At 50.4% G+C, this 24,090-nt stretch overlaps 1 protein-coding gene and 1 pseudogene across 2 annotated transcripts; both read left to right on the forward strand.

Annotated features, from left to right (window-relative positions):
* The first annotated feature begins 2,741 nt into the window (after nt 1-2,741).
* Nucleotides 2,742-4,496, forward strand: LOC143685932 (translation machinery-associated protein 16 pseudogene; annotated as a pseudogene).
* A 5,223-nt stretch (nt 4,497-9,719) lies between these two features.
* Nucleotides 9,720-23,602, forward strand: XYLT2 (xylosyltransferase 2). 2 transcript variants are annotated; one of them, XM_077164742.1, is made up of 12 exons: nt 9,759-9,871; nt 13,477-13,644; nt 16,308-16,797; nt 17,109-17,284; nt 17,614-17,816; nt 18,256-18,336; nt 18,447-18,663; nt 18,753-18,929; nt 19,171-19,433; nt 19,713-19,908; nt 20,578-20,911; nt 22,444-23,602. In XM_077164742.1, the coding sequence occupies exons 2-12, from the start codon at nt 13,483-13,485 to the stop codon at nt 22,764-22,766; spliced, it is 2,622 nt and encodes an 873-aa protein (XP_077020857.1). In that variant the 5' UTR covers nt 9,759-9,871; nt 13,477-13,482; the 3' UTR covers nt 22,767-23,602. The 2 variants fall into 2 exon arrangements, with proteins under 2 accessions (XP_077020858.1, XP_077020857.1); XM_077164743.1 differs by lacking the exon at nt 13,477-13,644 and having other exon boundaries at nt 9,720-9,871.
* Nucleotides 23,603-24,090: the final 488 nt, after the last annotated feature.

Below are 24,090 nucleotides of genomic sequence, written 5' to 3' on the forward strand. Positions count from 1 at the left end.
TCTGGCCAAAAGTTTACCCCATCTTTTGAGATATTATTTCAATGGTTATATTTTGAGATTTCTAATTATTTATATTTCATATCTCTATGTGTGTTTCATTTTCATCTTCATTTGTTTCACGATTTCTTGTTTGTAAAACATTATCTTCATTTATCTCTTCGAGCATCTTCTTTTAAAGTCTTCGTCTTTTAAGCGATGTCAAGATGAATTTCGTCTGGTGTGAGTTCATAGTTCAGTTGTTGAGTTAGTTGTCTTTTCAGCATTAAATTTCTTCGTATGCTTTGGAATTTTGGTCTGCAGACTCATTTTGGGTGGGAGCTGCTGTTTCTGCTTTGTGTTTTGTTTGTTCTCTCCTTTCTCGTCCGGTAGAATTAGCCTCGTGGTTGCACCCGCTGGGTCCCTGTCTATGGTGAACAGAAAATATAAAATGTTAGAAAAAGGAAGTCCAAAGAAATCAGGAATAGAAATAAATGCGAACTGATTAATCACACTTATTAAGAAATAGATGATTAGATTGGGTAAAAAAAATAAAAATCTTTTATGTATTACTAAGTTTTTCTTAAATTCTGGAATATTCTCAACTTTCACATTTGAGCTTGTCTTGTGACAGCGTTTGGGAACTTCTGCTCTTCACCAACGTTGGGGGTCTTACAGACTCAGAGTTAGGGGATGGCTTAATCCAATTCGAGGTTGTGAAGCTGTCTTTGGCCTGCTGCCTCCCTAAGCCCACAGTTTTGGCCACAGCTCCTGAGAGCAGGTCAGGTGTTATTGTGTCCAGTCTCCTTTTACTAGGAAGGTGAGGTCCACGCACCAGACCTGGTGGGCCTGAGGGAGGTGGACAGGACCAGCGAGAGCCCCTCTGGGAAACTTATCAGGGACCCGTTTCCCACAGCGACCCCGTGTGGCAGTATGATGATTTGCACCAGCAGAATGTTCCACTCATTGCTTGGGGGTGGAAACCTAGCTGAACCCCCATGTAGGACCGCACGTGCCCGCCATAGGCTTTTTGGACAACTCAGAGGACCGAAGAGGAAGTGAACACCGCATGTGGGCTCTCAGCCAGCTTAATAAAAGAAATGAAAGAGATGTGACCATGTCTGTGACTAGATTTTTGCAACAAATACTGATCACATACAATAGAAACACAATAGCTGAGATAGAAATAATGAGAGAGATGTAGTGGAGTGTTAAAATTTTGTTTTCCAGAAAAAGGTTAATAAATTACAGCATTGACCCAAAAAAGAAGCACAAAAACCTGAATAGACTAATAAATAACCAAGGGGCAAAGAAATGTAAATTATCAAAAAATTAGTTCCCTGGAGGGCTCCCAGGACAGGCAGTTTTGCTGGCAAGGCTTTTGAGCTGTTTAAAGAACAGCGATGTCTATCGTTACATAAATTTTTTTTTAACATTTTATTTGAGGAATAATTGACATAAAAGACACAGTTCATATTTAAAGTATACAATTCGGTAAGTGTTAACATATGTATATACCCATGAAACCATTACCGCGATCAAGGTAATGAACATAACCCTCATCCCCCAAAGTAAAGTTTCCTGGGCACTTTGTGAGTGAGGAGAGCAAGGATAGCGCGTGGTCCTGGAAACTGTACGAAGAGAATAATCAACCAGCAGCATCTCCTTCTTTTCCCTCCCAATATATATATTTTTTAACTTTAACATTTGTTCCCCCTATTATTTATTTTTAATCCATATGTTTTACTCATCTATCCATACCGTAGATAAAAGGAGCAACAGACACAAGGTTTTCACAATCACACAGTCACATGAAAAAACTATATCATTATGCAATCATCTTCAAGAAACATGGCTACTGGAACACAGCTCTGCAGTTTCTGGCACTTCCCTCTAGCCTAACACACCTTAATCTAAAAAGGGGATATCTGTATAATGTGTAAGAATAATCTCCAGGATCACCTCTCGACTCTGAAATCTCTCAGCCACTGACACTTTTTTTGGTCTCATTTCTCTCTTCCCCCTTTCAGTCGAGAAGGTTTTATCAATCCCTTGATGCTGAGTCCCAGCTCATTCTAGGATTTCTGTCCCACGTTGCCAGGGAGATTTACACCCCTGGGAGTCATGTCCCACGTAGATAGGGGGAGGGGGGTGAGTTTGCTTGCCATGTTGGGGCAGCATATCCTTTAACACAAATGCTCGTCTTGGTGGGACACGACTTTTTCTTTTTCCAAGGAAATATACACATGTCCAGGCCCCTTCCTGCATCCCCATTCCACTCCCTCTGAGGCCTCTGGAGCACCTGCCTGGAGGGTGAGGGTCATGTGGCCTCTTGGAACTGCAGAACCTTCCGAGGCCCCAGGCAGGCTCCTTGATCTGCATCTTTCTTTATATATATATATATATATAATTTTAGAACAAAGAATAAAGAAAGAATGCTCTTCAATTTGTGTCGTAAGTTGTTATAACCCTGACCCCCAAATCTAAAGAACAGAAATAGAAAATCCACGACCACAGAACAGGGTTTGCAAACTGAAGTGCCTATAAGAACCAGAAAGTAACACAAACAGGTGTGAAGTGACAAGGGAAGGCTGGAGCTACAGGCCCCTGAGAGAACATGCCTCCTCTTTAGGAACTCAGAATCAAATGCTTCAAAACCCTGTGCTGGTCAAATAAACAAGGCCCATCAGTCATCAGTTTGCAGCTTCTGGTAGAAGTCAAGTTCCCTTATAAACAGAGATATAAAAATCCTGAATAAGGTCTTTGGACCGGAGCTTCTCCCGGAGAAGTACCCGCTGTCGTCGCTGCGGCCGCCCCCCCTGGAGCGCGGAGGCCCACCAGGACGCGGGGACGTCACCATGCCTAAAGCATCAAAGGGAAAAGGTACAGGACGGGAAAAAAAAGTCATTCACCCATACAGTAGAAAAGCAGCTCAAATTACAAGAGAGGCCCATAAACAAGAAAAAAAGGAAAAATTAAAGAATGAAAAGGCCTTGCGTCTCAACATTATTGGTGAAAAACTGCAGTGGTTTCACAGTCACCTTGATCCCCAAAAAGTAGAATATTCAAAGAAAGATGCTTGTGAATTAATTGAAAGGTATTTAAATCGATTCAGCAATGAACTAGAGCAGATTGAGTTACATAACAGCATCAGAGACAGGCAGGGAAGGCGGCACCATGCCCGGGAGACAGTCATCACACAGACGATGGCGCGCGAACGGCAGCAGTATGAAGGATACGGTTTTGGTGTGTTCACTGGGAGTTTCTTTTTTTCTTTCTAGAATGTGTAGCACCTTCTGTTTCAAATTTGTAATTCATTTCAAAGGTTTAGTTTCATTTCTTCTATTGTTTTAGCTTGATTTTCTTCCTTTGATTTCATTTCCTTTGTATTTGGGATAATTTTTGAATTCATTGTTCTTTTACCTATGTTCCCCAATTGTGTGACAGTGACATCTTATTTTTCTACTGGGAGAGTAAATTTTCCCTCTCCCTTAAAGTCCATACCTAATTTGCTTCATTATAGGGTTATAATTTGCCCATTTCCAACTACGCGTAAGTATCTTTAGAATGGGTGCTGTATCCCTCTCATCTTTGTAGTTTTTGTAGTACCTAGCTATACTTGTAGTCGTTTTTGAGAAACTATAGAAGTGGAATTCTCATTTACCTTAGATTACCCTCCAAGTGCCAGCTGTTTCTTAATATTGTAGCATGTCTTACACATAATTTCTAAAGACAGAGATGTTATTAGCTTGCTAACACTGAAGAAAAGCACTTAGGAAGAGGAGGTATTTAAGACTTATAGAGACCACAACTGGTAACCACCCAAAGACTACATATAGTGTGCAAATAGTATTTGATTAGCTTACCAATGATTGTAAAATTTTTAAATCAGTTGTTAGTATAAAAATTATCTGTTGATTTCACACAAAAAAAATGCAGACTTCTGGCTCCTCTTAAAAAATCAGACAGTGTAACCACATAATCTGATAGAGTAGAGTAGCAGCTGCCTGAGTTTCCAAATTTCGGTAATACTGAATTGTACAATGCTATGTTTCTTGAAAGGAAATATCCTGTGGGTAACACTAGGAACCCTGAAGTAGATGCCAGTGTCTTTTAATCTTGCCTAAGAAGTGGACTTCTTAGATGAAAAATCTATAGAGAATAAATAGCTTTAGAAGTGAATCTGGACTCAAATCCTTATGGTTTACAGCTTAACAGAGGGCAAGTTACTTAACACCTCTGGACCTTGTTTTTATTCATTTTTAAAATAGTGATAAACTGTATACCTATTTCTCTGCATTGTTTAAAAGTTAAATGAGATTACATTTATGAAAGTGCCTAGCATAATTCCTAGTTTAGGAGGATGTGGGAAGGGGTAGATAAATTCAACCAGTGCTGTGCTCTTTTTTTTTATGATTATGTTTTTATTGTGTACTAATAAAAATGTGTAATTATAACAAAGTACAGAAGAATTTTTTGTTACCTACAATTAAAAATTAAAGTAAAATAAATTTTTGGAAGGGAAAAAAAAATCCTGAATAAAATACTAGGAAATGTAGTATATTATAATTTTTTAAAAATCTAAGAACAAGCAACATTTACTCGAAGAATGAAAAGATGTTTAATATGTAGAATTAAAAAATAATAATAATCCATTATCATCTCAATAGGTCACATTAGGAAAACCCACATGATCATGTCGATAGATGTCAGAATTGACTTCCCTACAAGCAGAGGCCCAGGGACCCAGGCTGGGTTTGGTGTGGGCTGGAGAAGGAGCTGCAGAAGGTAGCATTCAGGGTTCAAACTCGATTCAGGCCAGCAGCCTGCCCAGTGGAACAACAATAAAAAGGAACCGAGCAGATGGACAGAATCCAGATGACGGCAACAGGACAGAGCACGCAGCGGTGCTGGGCTTTGCTGGAGGAGTCTCCATGCCTACTTGCACCCGCCAAGTCTGGACCCTGGATGCTGAAAACATATCTGGAAACATTTAGTGCCCATGATTCAGAAAATAGCTCTTAAAACTACGACTATAGGGATAGTCCCTTAACATGAGAAAGGATATATCCTTCATGCCAGCAACCCACTTAAAACTAAAGAATGCTTTCCCACTCTGAGTTTTTGAAGAGGTATTTTGTATTTTCAAGACTTTCTCCACCCACTACAAGGAAAAAGCACAGAGGACGTTATAAGGGAAACTGAGAAGAGGATACTGTGAGAAGCAAGGCAGCATGCAGTTATATGGTCAAATCTAAACCAATCTATGTATGTGATGCCTCAATGAATCGTTATAAAAATAGCAAAATCTAAATGGATGCTGATAGAGTGACTGGGAATGTGTGTAATACAAATGCTAGAGATTCTTGCACCTCGACCTCATACCATACTGTCGTGGGTTGAATTGTGTCTCCCTGAAAAGATACATTCAAGTCCTAATCCCTGGCGCCTGTGAATGTGACCTTATTTGGAAAACAGGGTCTGTGCAGATGCAATGAAGTTGAGATGAGGTCATGCGGAATTAGGGTGGGCCCTAACTCCACTATGCCTGCTGTCCTTACAAGGAGAGAAATGTGAACAGAGAAATGAGACCCACCGGGAGAAGCCCACCACGGAAAGCTGGAGGCCGAGTCTGGAGGGGTTAGGTTGCCACAAGCCAAGGAAAGCCTGGGCCACCAGGAGCTGGAAGACACAAGGGAGAATTTTTCTAGGGCCTCGGAGAGAGTGTGGTCCTGCCAACACTCTGATTTTGGACTCCTAGCCTCCAGAACAGTGACAGAATAAATTTCAATCCTTTTAAGCCAGATGGTGTGTGGCGATTTCTTATAGCAGCTCTAGGAAACTACCACACATACACAAAAATAAATTCCAGGTGGATTAAAGACAGATGTAAAAAATGAAACAATAGCTGGATTGATGGATAGATAGGTAGAATGACAGAGCAAATGTGGCAAAATGTTAAAACTGGTGGATCTGCGTGTCTGGAGAGAGGGATGTTGGAGTTCTCTGTACAAGTTTTGTACTATTCTTGAAACTTGCATTTTTGCAGCTAAGTTGGAAATTCTTTCAAAATTGAAAGTTTTAAAAAAAGTTTAAGGGAAAAAATGAAGCAATAAAAATCAAAGGAGAAAATAAATGAGACCACATGATTCTTCAGGGGTGGGGAGAATCTTCTAAATCCAAACAGGAAATGAGAAGTCATAAAAGAAAAGAGGAACATATTTGATTACAAAAAAAGTTAAATGTCTTATAATGGTCTTAAAAAGCAAAAGTGCAGTGATAATTGGGGGAAGCTTTACATTTTAAATGGATTAAAAACTCTTAAAAGTTGATAAGAAAAAGATAAATAATGAGATAGCAAAGATATATTCGCAGTGAATATGAAGACGTGATTCCAGGAGAGGCAAATATAAACAGCCAATATACCAAATGAATACTGACTTCCCTGATAGAGAATTGCAAATTAAAATAGCAGTGGGATCACCTCTCACCTATCAGATTAGCAAAAAATTCAAAACAGTGATAACATCTGCTGCTGGAAGGGATGAAGGAAAACAGTGCTCTCAATGCTGAAGAATACTGCTGGCGGAAATGTGAATTGTCACAGCAATATCTATTAAAATTAAACATTTCATTTTCCCCAATAAGCCCCTTTCTGGGAAACTCTCCCATAGAAATGAAAGCATCAGTACATAGGGATTCACATACAAGCATTTTTTCCCCAAGCATGTTTATTACAGTTTTGTGGCAGTCGCCAAAACCTGGAAACCAAGGGAATACCCATTCCAGAAGTAAGTGAAATATGATACATACCAGCTGACTCTGGAGAATTTCTGCTATGCATTTATGGTTATAGGAGATAAGCTAGATGTAGAAAAGTTATTTAATATGATTCCTTTTTTAAAAATGTAATGACCCTCTCTCCCAAAACAAACAAAACCTGTGTGTGTGTGTGTGTATGTGTGAATTGTTACAGAGAAAGGTGGAAGGAAGGAGGCCAGCCTGTAAGGTGGGGAGGGCACAGAGAAATACTTAAAAAGAAGTGTCTATATTTAAAAACCAGATGTATGATATGATCCCATCCATGCAAAATTATGCACATAAGCACACATAAAAAGATAGAGAAAAGGATGATTGCGAAAATGATAATGGTGATCTCTAGAGGAGTGGTATACTTCTGCTTTCTTCCTTATACTTCTTCTATGTTTTAAATGCTATATAATGAGTATATATTATTTATGTAATTGGTAAAAAGAAAAAAGCTCTATTTTCATGGCTGGGTAGGAGTGAGAGTATTGGCAGGTAGAAGTCCCTAGAGTACCGGATTTAATAAGCACACAAAATTGACATTTAAATTAACAATTTAACAGATGTTTTCTAAAATCTTGGAAGCATAGGCTCTCTTAAGTAGCCACACTGTCATCTGAACCATTGTTTCAAATTCTCCCATTTAACAAACAGCCAAGGAAAGGGATAATCACAACTGCCAAAGGGGCAGGAGGGCAGCAAAGGGAGTTCCATTTAAGTGCCATCAAAAGACTGGATCTTCTGTGCTCATCAGAGCTCCGAATTCCCGCACCAAGCTAATCTCCTAGGCAACTTTCAAACCCCACTATCCTTGCCTTCAAACTTTTCTGATTTTTTTTTTAAACCATTCCTCTTTCCAGTTCTCTCTCTACATTTGGCTCTCAAAGTTTTCATCTTAGATCCTCTATCTTGTTTTTTGCTATTTTCTTACTTCTTCCCACAAGTGTGTCCTCCACGAGCTGGGAGTACACCTCGCGTTGGGGGCCACAGCTTCACCTCTTCTTTCCTTCCCTCTCTCTGAGGACTTGCCAGGGTCGGGGGACGGCCACAGGTGTCTGGTTAGCCCTTGTCTAATGTGATGCTTGAACATCTCAGGCTCTCAAAAAAACGTTAGGGTCAGCTGGATAATAGGAAGTTGGGCTTCACGCGCTCTCTCTCTCTCTTTTTCCCACAATATTTCCTGAGCATTGCTGGGTGCCAAGTACTGAGCTAAAGATTGACAGGTGAATAAGGCATGAATTAGGCACGGGGAAGTGGGGGCACGGGTCGCAGGCATGGAACTCAGGCCTGGAACACCTTGTGCCTGAGAACTGCGGGAACCGAGTCACCCGGAGCGATCCCAGACAGGTCACGACTTGCTGTGTCATCGGTACTCAAGGGCACAGTGCTGTGGAGGATGTCCTTGGGCCACTGATGGGGGCACGATGGGGAGCGCGCTGCTGGGATTTAGCAGATGGTACAGAATAAGTAAACGTCTAAAGGATCTCCAAGTGCGGTCTCCAAATGGCAGCAGCAACATCACCTGCGAACTTGTTGAAAGTTCTACTTACCCAGCCCCACTCCCGATTTTACCAAAGCAGAAACTGTGGAGGTGGGGCTCAGCTGATGTTTTTTTTTCTCTCTCTCTTTTTTTTATTAATTAAAAAAAATTAACTAACACAACATTTAGAAATCATTCCATTCTACATATGCAATCAGTAATTCTTAATAACATCACATAGATGTATGATCATCATTTCTTAGTACATCTGCATCGATTTAGAAAAAGAAATAGCAAGACAACAGAAAAAGAAATAAAATGATAATATAGAGAAAAAAATAAAAATACAAAATACAAAAAATATATATAAAAAACAAACAACAAAGAAAACTATAGCTCAGAGGCAGCTTCATTCAGTGTTTTAACATAATTACATTACAATTAGGTAGTATTGTGCTATCCATTTTTGAGTTTTTGTATCTAGTCCTGTTGCACAGTCTGTATCCCTTCAGCTCCAATTACCCATTATCTTACCCTGTTTCTAACTCCTGCTGGTCTCTGTTACCAATGACATATTTCAAGTTTATTCTTTAATGTCGGTTCACATCGGTGGGACCATACAGTATTTGTCCTTTAGTTTTTGGCTAGTCTCACTCAGCATAATGTTCTCTAGGTCCATCCATGTTATTACATGCTTCATAAGTTTATTCTGTCTTAAAGCTGCATAATATTCCATCGTATGTATATACCACAGTTTGTTTAGCCACTCGTCTGTTGATGGACATTTTGGCTGTTGTTTTAACAAGTCCTCTTGGCAATTACGATGCACGACAGGGTTTGAGAACTCTGCTCTAATAGTGCCCTGAGGATGCTTAGGATTGAGAGGGACAGAAGAGTAAACTAGGTTTTGGGAAAGGCCTTTGGATGACAGCCAAAGGGATTCGACTTTGCCGGGTAGGTGCAACCTCCAAGGTTTCTAAGCAGGCAGAACCTGTGGCACCTTAAACAATCTGTCCCAACTCGGCGCTTCTGGGGTCTCTAGCACTTCCTGTGCGCCCTGGGCGTGAGTTCACCGGCGCGGGATTGAGTCCCCGCCGCACTAGAGGACAACAGGAGAGAGGTGAGGCCGCGGACTCCCCGCACCCCGCTACAATGGGTTTGCAGTCCAGGAGGAGACAAGCACAAGCAGGACACAAAGGCAACCCGCGCGGAAAGCGGACGCCGCAGGCCGGCACTTGCCAGACGCCTCGGAGTTGCCGAAGCTGGCGGCTTTACCGGCCCGAGCTCCACCCTCCGCCCCGCCCCGGCGCGGCGCTTCGGGACCGAGAGCCCCGCCCCGGGCCCCGCCCCAGCGCGCGCACGGCCCACCTCCCCGGGCCGGAGTGGCGGAGGGCCGGCTTGGTTCCGCGCCCGTGCGCGCGTCCGCGGCCGGGTTGCAGGGCTGGGCGCGCGCCCCGCCTCCCGGCCAGGAAGATGGTGGCGAGCGCGCGGGTGCAGAAGCTGGTGCGGCGCTATAAGCTGGCGATCGCCACGGCGCTGGCCATCCTGCTGCTGCAGGGCCTGGTGGTGTGGAGCTTCAGCGGCTTGGAGGAGGACGAGCCGGGCGAGGTGCGTCGCCCGCGGGGCGGGCAGGCGGGCAGGCCGGGTGCGGGGGCGCGCGGGGTCCTGGCGGGGCTGCGGGTAGCCCCGGCCAGGAAAGTGGGGCACGGGTCGCGGGCGTGCGGGGCAGGAGCAGCCACTCGGAGCGGACATTTGAGCCCTGGCTCCCTTTTCTCGCCGCGGCCTGGGGCTCTCCGAGCGGGGGCGGTGCGTGACCTGGAGGCCTGAGCCGAGGGCGGGCTGGGGGCGGGGGCTGGGGCGACAGGAGCCGTGGGGGTTGAGGGTCCCGGGCCCCGGGAGAGGTGAAGGTCGGGCTCGAGGAGCAGGGCTGAGAGGCTGGACTGGGCCGGAGCCTGCTCCGAGGTGCGGAGCCCCAGGCCAAACTTTTTGAAGTTGGGAGGGGGCGGGGGTGTGCGCGCGCTGGGCAGAGAAGAGGGGCCGAGGGTCCCCGGTTGCCGCGCCCAGCCGCGCCTGGGGGGCAGCGGCGGTGGGGAAGTGGAGCCGGGAGTGGAACTTGGGCCTGGGACAAAGAGTGTGCCCGAGAACTGAGGGAACAGAGTTACCCCTAGGGAGAGAATTGGAGAGTCCCCCAGGCGTGTCTTCCTCAGCTAGAGGGGTCTGAAGAATGTGGGTGGGCTTTCAGGTGGGGGTCTGAGGGGGAAGTGAGAGGTGAGTTGGCCTCAAAACATTAGGGAATTGGGAAGGGGACCCTCTGGCTTCAAGGGAAAGGGCACAGCTTTGGCTGATGTAGCAGAACCCCAGGCCCTGTCTGGAGCAGGGACAGCCTCCATCCTGCTCACTGTCCCTGGTCATTGCAGAGAAGGGCTACCTCACTCCTGGTTGATGTGGTTTCTGCTGGCCATCCAGACTTGCCGTCCCTAAGTGTGGTCAGGAAGAGTCTAGAGGGAATGTGGGGCCATACTGGAAGGGCCAGGAAGAGAGGCCAAGCCATTGCTGCAAGCTGTGGCCCAAAGAGATTCCTACACGCCAGAGGGCAAGGCTTCCCTGTGCCTACCCCTTCTGCCCCACCCGCGTTTGGTGCTTCCAGGGCTCTAGGTCAGAGGCTCTACTTTCCCTGTCCTTTTGGGCTTCTCCACTTGGCAGAGTGAAGGCCAAGAGAGCCCAGATATCTGCTTACCCTTCCTGCATCTCAGCAGTCTGGAAGGCCTGGTGTGGAGCTGGGAAAAGAGCTGTCCTCACCCTTTTTTTGGAAGATCAAGAGGCTGTCTGGGATGGTGAGGAGAGGGGGAACAGGGTCAGTGAGACCATAACTCCAAAAGAAGCTGAGGGTGCTTGGCCTCTGGCAAGGTTGGGGCTGGAAATGGGATACCCAAGGGAGTGAGCTTTTTTTGAGTGGACCCATATGGAGGACGAGGAAAGAGCATTGGGCTCAGTATGAGAGCTCTGTTTGGGCAGATGGGGCATCCTAAGATGGAGTGGTCCACTGAGGCAGTCAGGGAGCCCTCTGACTGAGTATGTGAGGGAGCCCGATGACTGCTCTGGGGCGGGCGGAGGGGGGAGCGTATCATTGAGAGGCTTCTCAAAAGCAGATGGCCCCGTGCCACCTGGGTCTGTGAGTCTCTACACGGACTCAAAGACTGTCCAGACCTTAAAGTCCCTGCTGTCCTATCCACAGTCTGGGGGGAGAAAAGGGGAGTGAAGTGTTTGGGACCCAGCCCCACCTCCTGTGGCTTCCTGGGCTGAAGCTGCTAGGGGATTTCCTGGCTTGAATGGAAAAAGGTCCTCTCTGACTTAAAGGTTGTGCAGTGCAGACAGCCATCGGTGCTCAGACCCCCCTCAGCAGCCACCTCTCCAGACCCCGGGATTGCCAGGCAGCATAATATACTGCCTAGGAAGGTGAGATCAGTCTGCTATCCTATCCCAGCTCTGCTACTAAGGAGCTGTGTAGCCACTGGCAAATTAAATAACCTCTCTGTTAGGATGCGAATAATAGCAACTCTCTCATTGAGTGATTGTAGAGATTAAATGAAGATGAAGCACTTGCTAGAGTTCTTGGCACATTCTAAAGCCCTCAGTAAATGATACCTGTTATTATAATTCATTATTATCTCTGCACTGTACACTGGAATAGAAATTAATTCATTCACCCAATTGTATATTCAACAAGTATTTATTAAGTCCTACTTTGTATCAGGCACTGTGCTACCACAGGGGATACAGGAGTAAATGAATTAGACATGGTCCCAGCCTTCAAGGGCAGACAGCAAAAAGGAAACTCAACTATATAATTACAAACTGAGTTGGGGGCTGTTCTACTAGGATATCAGGGCAGTTGGGGAAGGCTTCTCGCAGGAAGTGGCAAGTAAGCTGAAGAAATTGGGGGCAGGAGAAGCCAGGCAGAAGACCCTGAGGAGAGTGGGCTTAGCTGGGCACTTTGAGAATGGAAAGGAAGGCGTGATGAGTTTCCTGGAGTACGGTTAGAGAATTAGTCCAGGGCAGATCCTGCTTGGCTGAAGAGCGCATGGTCAGGGGCTGGGGTTTGATTGTAAGTACAGTGGAAAGCACTGAAGGATTTTAAACAGTGACATGATCAGATGTACACTTAAGATGTGGAGGGGGCTAGAATGGATAATAGGGATGATAATTAACATCCAAAGAGCCACTTTGTAGTTCTCAGAGCTTTCACAAACATTGTCTCACCACTTGTTTCAGTAGCAGTCTGAGAAGTCTGAAGGTGATGGGGATATGTTCTCTGTTTCCGTGGCTCAGAGAAGAATCCTGGGGCGGAGGAGCTGCAGAGCCAGGAAGTGGCAAAGAACTTTAAATTTGCCTCCTGGCGGAGGAGGGGGCCTCAGAGGCAAGAATGCAGAGGTCAGGTGCTCCTGGAGCCGATTTTTTAGGGGTACAAGCATGGGGCTCTGCTGATACCCGTTTGGACAGAAGCCTGAGAGGGGATGAATTGGGGCTAGCTGCCCACCAGGGCCTGATTCCCCACTGCTCCCTCCTGGTCCCTTAACTTCCTCTGGGATTGTCCTTCTCAGGGTCAGCTGGCTCCCTGCTGCAGTGCAGGGTACCATCATGTCCATCTCCTCCCACATCCTGTCCCCCACCGCAGCCAGCCTGGCCCTGGGCCCTGTGCCCTGCCCTCCTGACCAGCTTCCTGACTTCTGATACTGGCTTCCACCCCAGACAGCTCACAGCTTCTCTGCCATCTCTGTCCCTCTAAGCTGGCGAATGTCTCTGCCTGTTCTGTGGCTGGGTCAGACGTTGCCACGTTGGCATAAATGCAGGTCGGTGGGGCTGCCTCAGTCTTCCCTGAGGGCTGACAGCCCAGGGTGCCCTCCTCGGGGCGGGTACAGAATAAGGTCTGTTGTCCTTGTCTGACCTCGACCCTCCCTCTTGCAGGCATCTTTTCTCAGACTGGGGAGATTCCCCAGCTCTTTCAAGAGATAGGACATGGGTCCCAGAGGGCTGGGGGTGGAGCTGTAGCCCAAAGGTGGCTGTTGGCCTGACTGAGGTTTCTGCCTTGCTCAGAGAGGGGAGGGAAGGAAAGTCCTAGCAGGTGAGGGGCAAGCCCAATGGAGTCCACGTTGTCTGAGAGCCTGGGCCCTAGTCCTGACTGTACATCTGACTATTTCTTACTCTACTTCCAGTATTGAATGCTGAGCCCAGGCCAAGAACTTTACATTCATTCAGTTGTTCATTCAACAAATATTTATTCAGTGTCTTCTATTGCGAGACACTCTTCTGAGCTCTGGGAATACGTCAGTGAACAAAACAAGAAAAATCCGTACCCCCATAAAGCTTACCTTCTTGTAAAGGTAATATGCATAATAATATAAGCCACTTACAGGGTGTTAGAGGGTGGTAAGTGGGATGGAGAAAATAAAGTGGGAGATGAAGAAGGGTGGGAGTTTTCAATGCCATGGTCAGGAGGTGCTTTCCTGAGAAGATGCCCTCTAAGCACAGAATTGAAGGAGGCAAGGAATGAGCCGTGGGGATATCTGGGTGAAGGCATTCCAGGCACAGGGGACAGTAGGTATGAAAGCCTGAGCCGGAGGTGCCCATTGAGATGGAGGGACACTGGGGAGGCCCTTGTGGCTGGAGCAGAGTGAATACAAGGGAGTTAGTAGAAGACAAGGCCAGAGAGGACAGGCATGGCAGAGAGGGCAGGGATGGCCAGACAGGTCACATAGTCTTGATAGGATAGTGTAAGGACGTTACTTTTATTCTAAGATGGGGAATCACTGGCAGTTTCAAGCTTTTGAGTGGTGACGGGACTTAAGGGGAACAAGAGTTGGAGCAAGAAGAGCAGGGAATCTAGGAAAGAGGTGTGGCTCTAGTTAGCGCTGGGGTAATGGAGGTGGTGAAAAGTGTTCAGATTCTTGATCTATTTTGAAAGTAGCATCAGCAGGATTTACTGATGGATTAGTGTGGGAGGTGAGGAAAGAGGAGAGTCAGAGATCACTCCCTGGAGTTTCTGGCCTGAGCGGCCTGAAGAATGGAGTTGTTGACTGAGATGGGGGAGGCTGAAGTAGGGACAGTTTGGGGAGGAAGATGAGGAATTCCCTTTGGGACCGAGGGCCTGATGAGTCTGCCAGACTCAGCTGTTGGGGAGACAGGCCAATAAGTGCCTCTGAGGCTCAGGGGAGCCATCCAGGCCAGAAAGGTAAGTTAGGAGTGAGCGTTGTGGGAATGGAGGTGGAATGAGATCATGGAGGGAGTGAAGTCAGCTCGGAAACCCAGGTCCAAGGGTCCTTGGGAGATAAGGAAGCATCAGCCAAGAAGAATGGCCTTGAAGAAAGGGGAAGAACCAGGAGAGTGGTATCCTGGAAGCAAAGCGAGGAAGGTGTTTAGAGGAAGAGGGAGTGATCCAGTAAGTGATACTGCCAAAGGGTCAAGTAAGAAGAATACTTAGCAGCGTGGCCTTGACATGTGTGGAGTGGTGGTGGGGAAGATGGAGGGGTGAGGGTTGACAAGAGAATGGTAAGGGAGGAATGAGAGACAGTGGGTGTGGACAGCTCTCTCCAGCCTCATTCTGTAATGCCTGACCTCATCCAGCATTCACACTGCCCTGTCTTATTTTATAGCCGAGGAGTAAGCCAGAGAAGTTAGGCACCTGCTGGTAAGTGTCAGAGCTGGGCTTGGAACCCTGGTGACCCCGAGGTTGCAGTCCTAAGCACTCACATCCCTTCTAAGTCTCACCTACCAGGCACCGACCAGATGCCGCCTGGTGTGCCAGCTGCTCTCCTGGGCACTGAGGAGATGGAGATGGCCTGACAGTCAGTGCCTTCTAGGAGCTCACTCCCTGCAAGAGGGATGTACAGGGCCCTTGGGGTTCAGAACATCTTGACCCATCTCAAGCTGGAAATGGGCCAGCTTCATGTGAGGGGACTTGGAGTTGGATCTCAAAGGATGGATGGCAGTGAAGGGGGTAGAGAGTGGGTCAGGGAGAGCTGGAGAGGAGGGTGGGTGTACTTGCCTTTCAAGGGAGACAGGCATCTAGGGAAATGCCTGGGGCTTGAGAAGAGGCAACAGGAGCCAGAGAGAGCGCTTAGAGCCTGGGAGCAGGGGTATGGCCACCGTGGAGTGAGAACCTGCCCCAAGAAGTGCAGTTAGCTGACAGCTCCAACTGTGGGTGCTGTCAGGACATGCCTCAGCTTTCAAGCCAAAGCCACTTCCTGGGCAGCACCCAGCCAGGGACTGAGCACAGCAGTGGTACAGGGCTCACTATGTAATAGTCTTTTGCGCTGGAGTTTCCCATTGACTAGCCTGAGACTTTCTCAGCTCTGCACTGTAGTCTGAAGCTCTTCCTACCCCGTCTTCTTTCATGAGGGTCAGACTGACACTGTGGTCTGAGGCTTTCCCTGTGATCCCAGTGACTCTCCAGCCCTTCTCACCCTGTCTCGGTGTCTGCTTCCCCGAGGACCCAACCAGTAGTGGGTCTTAGGTTTTCAGCGTTAAGTCTGTTCCTCCTTTTTGGGGAAGACCCTTCCCCTCTGTTGTGGCCTCAGTATTCCCGTGTAGAAATGCTTTTGTCTGTGGAATGCTGTGGATTTATCTGGAAATTATAAGAATACTGTCTTCCCAACAAGGGCCAGGTGGGAGTGTGGGATCTCAGATGCACACGCTCATGTGCTCTGCAGAGTCTCCACACCCTACCCATAGGACGTATGTGCTCATCAGCTGAAAAAGAAAATGCTATCTAAGCCAGAAAAAAAAGAGAGAAAGACAGTGCCTTGTGATCTCTGGGGCTGCTGAGATAGGATAAATAACACTGACAGTGTGGTGTGGGGAGGGCTGATGCCTCCCCTGACCTGGGGGCGGTGCTGTTTGTGTAGACTTCTCAGGTGCACAGAGCTTCCCCAGGTACAGGTGGGCAGGGGCTTCTAGGTCTCAGGGTGCCCCAGGCCAGGATGGAGCTAAAGGAGCAGTGGGAGGTGAGTGCCTGTCCCAGTGACCTGTGTCTCCCTGTCTTTTACAGAAAGGAAGGCAGAGGAAGCCACGGCCGCTGGACCCTGGCGAGGGCTCCAAAGACACAGACAGTTCAGCAGGGCGGCGGGGCAGTGCGGGCCGGAGGCATGGGCGCTGGCGGGGCCGCGCGGAGAGCCCGGGTGTGCCAGTGGCCAAGGTGGTACGGGCGGTGACCAGTCGGCACAGAAGCCGGCGGGTCCCCCCCGCCCCGCCTCCAGAGGCCCCAGGTCGACAGAACTTGAGCGGAGCAGCTGCCGGAGAGGTGCTGGTAGGGGCAGCCGGCTTCCCACTACATGGCGACACAGGAAGCGTAGAGGGAGCACCCCAGCCCACGGACAATGGCTTCACCCCCAAATGCGAGATCGTGGGCAAGGACGCACTGTCTGCTTTGGCCCGGGCCAGCACCAAGCAGTGCCAGCAGGAGATTGCCAACGTGGTGTGCCTGCACCAGGCCGGGAGCCTCATGCCCAAGGCAGTGCCCCGGCACTGCCAGCTGGCTGGTGAGGGGAAGGGGTGCCCCAGTATTTCCCAGGCCTGGGGCAGAGAAGTGGCAGCCCTGGGAGGTGGCATGGAGGGGATTCTCACCCACATTTCTCAGTGGAAGAAACTCAGCTCAGAGGGGTCCAATTCCCTGCCCAAGTTTGCATTCATTGCACTGAGTGGCGGAGGTGAAGCCGGGACCCAGGAGGGTCAGGCTCCAAGTCTGTGTTCTGTCTTTGGAAGGCAGGCAGCCCCCTCTTCCCGTCTCACTGTACCCTGTGACCTGGGTGGGGGGGGGGGTGTCTCACCAACACCCCCGTTCTTTACTCAGGGAAGATGAGCCTGGGCATCCAATGGGACGAGATCCGGGCCCAGCAACCTATGGCAGGGCCCCCGGTCCGGATCGCCTACATGCTGGTGGTCCACGGCCGTGCCGTCCGCCAGCTGAAGCGGCTCCTCAAGGCGGTGTACCATGAGCAGCACTTCTTTTACATCCATGTGGACAAGGTAGCGGTGGCGGCCAAGGGGACCTGGGGTCAGTAGAGCAGAGACTCAGAAGGTCACAGACAGACAGGGCCTCTGGCCGGGCTCAGGTCAGAGGCCTCCTTGCTTTAGAGATAGGGAAACTGAGACCCATAATGGGGGAGCAAGTGGCACAGAGTCACACAGACAGTTGGGAGCTGCAGCCCCGCCAGGGCCTTCTCCATTCCATGTCACTTGAACTCTGTCCTGGGGCAGGGGGGCTGGGGGAGGGTTGTAATGCTGGGACTCAGGTCCGGCTGCTGAATACCACCCCCCCCAGTCCCCATACCCTCCCCCTGCCTTCTCTCCCACAGCGCTCCAGCTACCTGCACCGTGAGGTGGTAGAGCTGGCCCGACAGTATGACAACATGCGGGTGACACCCTGGCGCATGGTCACCATCTGGGGTGGGGCCAGCCTGCTGCGGATGTACCTGCGGAGCATGCAGGACCTGCTGGAGGTGCCTGGCTGGGGCTGGGACTTCTTCATCAATCTCAGTGCCACCGACTACCCAACCAGGTGTGGGGACAGTGCTCTGAACACTCAGGGCAGGAGGGGGCCGATGTTTGACTCAGCTTAACTGCCCAAGCCCCATCTGGGGACCTGGGGATGGACCCCCCTGACAGAGTCCTTCCCCTCTTCCAAGCCTCAACCTGGGATCCACACAGCCCACACGGCCCCCTTGGTCCCACCCGTATATTAGGGGAGGGGTTGGTAAGAGATGATCTGAGGGCTGAGAGAGACAGAAGATGGAGGGAGGTGCAGGGTCAGACAGCAAGGGGCCGAGGAGGGTGGGGTGGCCTTCCTGAGCATCCACCAGGTGTGGGGCCCACCCAGCAATCAGTGAGAAAGGAAGGGCAAGGGGGTGAAGGTGAGATGCTGGAGGGAGGCTGCCCTGGCCAGTGTCTGCGCCCCACCCTCTTGCACGCTGTTGCCCACCAGCCGCTTCCCTCCCCAGGACCAACGAGGAGCTGGTGGCTTTCTTGTCCAAGAACCGGGACAAGAATTTCCTCAAGTCTCATGGCCGGGACAACTCTAGGTGAGGGTGGTGGGGTAGACCCTGCCCTAAGGTCACAACCCTCCCACAATGGGGGGCTCAGCAGCCCCACCCCATAGGACCCTCAGCCACGGGCCTGCTGCCACCCACAGGTTCATCAAGAAACAGGGCCTGGACCGGCTTTTCCACGAGTGCGACTCCCACATGTGGCGCCTGGGCGAGCGGCAGATCCCGGCGGGCATCGTGGTGGATGGCGGCTCCGACTGGTTTGTGCTGACGCGCAGCTTCGTGGAGTACGTGGTGTACACGGACGACCCGCTTGTGGCCCAGCTGCGCCAGTTCTACACATACACACTGCTCCCAGCTGAGGTGGGTGGCCCTGGGCAGGCCCACGGGCTGGGGAGGGCGGGGGGCACATATTGGGGTGTCCTCAGCTCACCTTCCCCGGCCATCTGCAGTCCTTCTTCCACACGGTGCTGGAGAACAGCGTGGCCTGTGAGAGCCTTGTGGACAACAACCTGAGGGTCACAAACTGGAACCGCAAGCTGGGTTGCAAGTGCCAGTATAAGCACATCGTGGACTGGTGTGGCTGCTCCCCCAACGACTTCAAGCCCTCAGACTTCCTCCGGCTGCAGGTGCCTTCCCCGTGGCCCCAGAAACTGTCCCCTGCTAGGGCTTCCCCCTGGGTTTTCACCACGAGCCTCCCCAGGGTGGGAAAGGATTCAGGGTGGGCCAATCAGCAAACTTGGGGTTCTTCATCTGGAGCAGCCCTGTAGGCTCCCCAGTTCTGATTCCTAGGGCCCAGGAAGCTGGGCCACACCCCCTGCTGTGCTTTTTGGTCCTCCAGATCCCTCACCTTTGCCTGTCCTGTTCTAGCAAGTCTCCAGACCCACTTTCTTTGCTCGGAAGTTTGAGTCAACTGTGAACCAGGAGGTGCTAGAAATTCTGGACTTTCACCTGTATGGCAGCTATCCCCCAGGCACACCGGCCCTCAAGGCTTACTGGGAGAATACCTATGATGCAGCTGACGGCGGCAGTGGGCTCAGTGACGTCATGCTCACTGCTTACACTGCCTTTGCCCGCCTTGGCCTGCAGCACGCTGCCACTGCTGCACTCTCACTGGCCACCCCGCTCTGCAGGTGAGATGCCCTTTTGACACATAACTGACCCTCAGTGTATGCTGTCCTGTTGGGAAGCCAACAGCCTCTCCCCATTGGGAACTGCCAGTCTGAGGCAGGGAAAAATGCAAATTAAAAAAAAAAGAACCCAAGACCCAGGCAAATAGTTGCTATGGGGCGTGAGATTTGGGGCAAAGGAAAGTGCCTGGGGATGGGACTCCCCAGACCCACTCCTGGGACTCCAGGCCAAGTTGGGTGTGTTGATGGCATCTCCCTTTCTCCCTGCTGGAACCTTCTTAGGTTTGAGCCCAGGGGCTTGCCGTCCAGCGTGCACCTGTATTTCTATGACGACCATTTCCAGGGCTACCTGGTGACGCAGGCGGTGCAGCCCTCAGCCCAAGGGCCAGCAGAGATGCTTGAGATGTGGCTGATGCCCCAGGGATCGCTGAAGTTGTTGGGACGCAGTGACCAGGCCAGTCGGCTCCAAAGTTTGGAGGTGGGGCAGATCTTCCTTGTTTTCCCTCCAACCCCTAGCGAGACTTAGGCATAGTGGGAAGAGAGGGACAGAAGCCAGGGGAGGGGTACAGGCTTGGTTAAGGCTTTATGGCCTGGGGTCATGGAGCTATGCTCTCCCAGTGTGGTAGCCCTGGTCACACCCTCCTGCAGGCATGACTGTGCCCTCCCCACCCACAGGCACACACGTAGGCGTGTCTCCGTTTGGATGTCTACATAGGACATGCATGAGGAGGCAGGGACCTATCAGTCTCAATGCCATACATCCGGTCTTCTAAACTACAGGGATTTTCTTCTAGAGGGACTTGAAAATTCCGGTTGGGACCCAAGGTTAAGCTTTTGCATATGTCTTTGGCCTCTTTCTTGGAGGCTTTGGCTTCATGTGGGGGTGGTCTCTGGGCAGGGCTTCAAAGCTGATCTCTACCTTCCTGTCCCACCACTGCAGAGCAGTTAAGAAGAGGAACCTAGAATGAATCTCACCTGGGAGAAACCTTAAGCTGTCCTAGTCTGATCCCTTCCTTTTACAGATGGGGATTACTCAGGTTAGAAAGACAGTGACTGGCCTGAGGTTACACAGTGAGTTAGAGGCGGCACCAAACTAGAGAGAAGGACTTTTCCCCAGGCTCCTGTCTAGCTCCCTCCTTCCCTACAGGTTGGCACCGAGTGGGACCCCAAAGAGCGTCTTTTCCGGAACTTTGGGGGGTTGCTGGGACCTCTGGACGAGCCTGTGGCCATCCAGCGCTGGGCCCGGGGCCCCAACCTCACAGCCACCGTGGTCTGGATTGACCCAACCTACGTAGTGGCCACGTCTTATGACATCACTGTAGACGCGGAGACTGAGGTCACGCAGTACAAGCCCCCGCTGAGCCGGCCCCTGCGGCCTGGGGCCTGGACTGTTCGACTGCTTCAGTTCTGGGAGCCCCTGGGTGAGACCCACTTCCTTGTGCTGCCCTTGACCTTCAACCGTAAACTACCTCTCAGGAAAGGTAAGGATCCAGTTCCCAGATGATGCCCAAAAACCAGACAATAGGATTCTCCAGGCAGGTGATCCCAAGACCATCTGGCTGACCCCCATCTCTAGGAGAGTGGGAGGGAAGGTTGAGGCCTGTGATCCTCTATCCCTAACACCCCAGGACCCTGCACTGTGGCACTGTAGGAAGAGAAGCTTCAGACTGAGGCAGACCTGGGCTTGGAACATAGTTCTGGCACTTAATTGGGGTTTTATCCTTGCAAATTCCTTGGCCTTTCTGAGCCTGTCTTATCATATGTAAAGTGCGATTAGCACTGCTGTCAGAAATGACTTGGTGCATGGAACACAAAACCACTCCAACTAGTCCAAGTAAAAAGTGGGAAATCATTGGAAAAATGCCAGATTCTCCTCACAGACCCAGGAAATGGTCAGGTCTCACTGGGAACCAGAGGGGCTGTCCCCATCTGTTTGGGCCATCTATTGTCCCTGTCCTGTTCTCTGCATGTTGGCCTCAGGCTCTGCCTTTCTTTCTCTGCTTCTCTACACATGGCTCTTAGTGCAACCAAGAGCGACTAAGAGACCCTGCTTAGTCTTTTTTGGTCCCCAACTGCCCCATTCTTGGGAGAGCAAATCTGAATAGCCTTTCCAGTCTGTTAAGTGACCCTGCAACCACTCTGCTGAGGTGAAGGGAGCAGGCTCTGAACTGAGGCATCGGTAGACTGGGAGGTTCTTTCAGGGGGTCTAATTCCAGTACCTACCCCCCTGGAGTGTATTAGGGATGAGTGTGTGAGTAGGGGTGGCTGGTATGCAGCAGATACTGAGGAAGTGGGGGTTTCGTCCCCCATTACACCCGTCACAGAGAATACCAGTCAGAGCAGGGGTAACCCACAGGAGGGGGGTGTTGGAATTCACAACTCTGTAATCCCAGGGGTGTGACAGATCCAGGTCAGGCAAGCCATAGTCTCTGATCTCCTGGAATTCAACAGTCTAGTGAAGGAGACAGATGGGGGGGAAATGGAGACAAGCTTTAGAGCAGGTGGGAATTTGAGCTGAGCCATAAGGAAATGGGCAGGACTTTTCATAAACAGAAAAGGTTATTCTAAGCTGAAGGAACAAAATTGGGAGGTTTCTCTTGCATAGGAGAACAGAATGTGAGGTAGGCTAGGGTGAAGGGGATGTAGGTAGGATGCAGGTGGTGGAAAGGCTGGCAAGTGGATGGAGCCCGCAGCTGGAGGTTCTGTGAACTAGGCCTCTGACCACCCTAGGAGCCCGTGGAGGTGGCTGCAAGGGGCATGGATGACACAAACCAGACTGTTATAGGAAAGTAACCTCATTTTCTTAATTAAGTGCCTTGAATCCACCGTTTTATTTCATTCCAATGTTGGGATTTCAGGTAAGAACAGAGGCACAGACTGTTTGGTTCTCAGCGAGTTGGACTCCGTGGTAGACCTGGGACAGGAACAGGGATCTGTAGACCTGACTGCTGGGGTCTGGCCTCCATGGCGTCTGCTAGGCAGGGTAGGCTTACTTCCTGTTCTGCTCCCCCAGATGATGCCAGTTGGCTGCATGCCGGGCCGCCCCACAATGAGTACATGGAGCAGAGTTTCCAGGGCCTGAGTGGCCTCCTGAACCTGCCTCAGTCAGAGCCTGTGGAGGAGGCTGCTCGGCGGCATGCAGAGCTCACGGGCCCTGCGCTGGAAGCCTGGACAGATGGGGAATTGGGCACCTTCTGGTCTGTGGCTGGGTTGTGTGCCGTGAGCCTCTCATCCTGCCCCTCCCTGGAGCCCTGCAGACTGACCAGCTGGAGCTCTCTGTCCCCTGACCCTAAATCAGAGCTGGGGCCCGTCAAAGCAGATGGGCGACTCAGGTAGCAGGGCCCCAGCCAGCGTCCCCGAGGACCCGGGGAATTGCACCTTACAGCAATGGAGGAGTGTCTCCTCCCACAGGCAAGAACCAGGGTGCCCAGGCAGCACACCTATTCCAGCCATCAAGAACCCGCAGTAGTCGGCAGGGAAAGTGGGCGCAGTATTTACTGTTGCTGGCAGATCTGCTAGGGATCGTCAGGGACATGGGGAGAAGGAGCTCCAGTATTCTACACCTGGCTCTTCCTCACCTTCCCCTCTACTTTTTATTTAAAAATGGAAAATGGGTGGTGGGGGGAGGAACTGGAAACATAAGATGTGCAATAGGGCTTTGAGCAGCCCCAGAAAGTGGGCCATGGCTCTGGGGAACAGGGGCCTGCTGAGCCCATCTGCTGTTGCTCTGGATCAGGCTAGGCCTGCTGCACTCTCCAGGGCCTCTTTCCCCCACCTGGACAAGTGGTGCTCATGGCTGAGGCTCTGGTCTGCAGGGGTGCCAAGTGCCCTGCCAGTCTGCAAGGCCAGGAAAAGAGGTGACAGGGGAGCACTGCAGAGCTGGATTCTGGCAGGATAGCCTCTGCCGTAGTCAGTGGACCCTAGAGAAGGGGGTGGGGCTAGTCCTAGGGCTTTCCAGCATGTCTTGCCCCTTGACGGGAAAGGTAGGACACCAGGGCCTACTGAGACAGATGCGAAGTCTCCCAGGTATCCCGGAACTGCAAGCAGGGCCTGAGCTCCCATCCTGAAGGGGCGAGTCCTCACGAGCAGAAGAACCTGGAGTAGCATTGTGCCTGAAGCTCAGTGTGAAGTCTGAAATATGCAACAGAAGAAATATATCTCTATCTCTCTAAGCTCAGCCTTCATGTTTTTTGTCCTGGGAGTTAGGGAGCCTTTACTGTCAGGCTTTCTCCTAGAAGCATTAGCTGGTAATTTTGGCAGGTGTGGTAAAGTGGAAGCTTCATTGCCCCAGAATGGGAACACAGAATCCATGCAAGGGCCAGAGAGGACACAGGAACCTCTTGATTCAGCTCCTTTTTCCAAGGAGCAAACAGGCCCAGAGAGGCTCAGAGACTTCCTTGTTGCCATCCAGCAGGCTGAGGGAGAGCCAGGACTTGAACCTAGCAGTCCCTCCTCTGCCACTAGGCTGTGGCAGATGTGGCTTCTGACTTAAGCGTCAGCAGGACCCATCCTGGTCCTCCTTGTCCTGGCTTGGGGCCCTCGCCCTAGTACCTGGAAGGACTGTGCTGGCTCCTCCAGCACTCCTCCCACTGCCAGCCAGGGCTCAATCTCAGTCCTGCACACCGTAGTATGGGAGTGAGGACGTAGGTCTTCCGACTGC

This window comes from Tamandua tetradactyla, chromosome 6 (genome assembly GCF_023851605.1).
Source record: "Tamandua tetradactyla isolate mTamTet1 chromosome 6, mTamTet1.pri, whole genome shotgun sequence".
NCBI lineage: Eukaryota > Metazoa > Chordata > Mammalia > Pilosa > Myrmecophagidae > Tamandua > Tamandua tetradactyla.

What these genes read in the sequence shown, in the direction of transcription:
- XYLT2 (XM_077164742.1), top strand. Translation starts at nt 13,483, where the DNA reads ATGCTGAGCCCAGGCCAAGAACTTTACATTCATTCAGTTGTTCATTCA. An exon ending in TTTACATCCATGTGGACAAG is followed by an intron (nt 17,285 to 17,613) that starts GTAGCGGTGGCG and finishes TCTCTCCCACAG; the next exon opens with CGCTCCAGCTACCTGCACCG. An exon ending in ACACACTGCTCCCAGCTGAG is followed by an intron (nt 18,664 to 18,752) that starts GTGGGTGGCCCT and finishes GGCCATCTGCAG; the next exon opens with TCCTTCTTCCACACGGTGCT.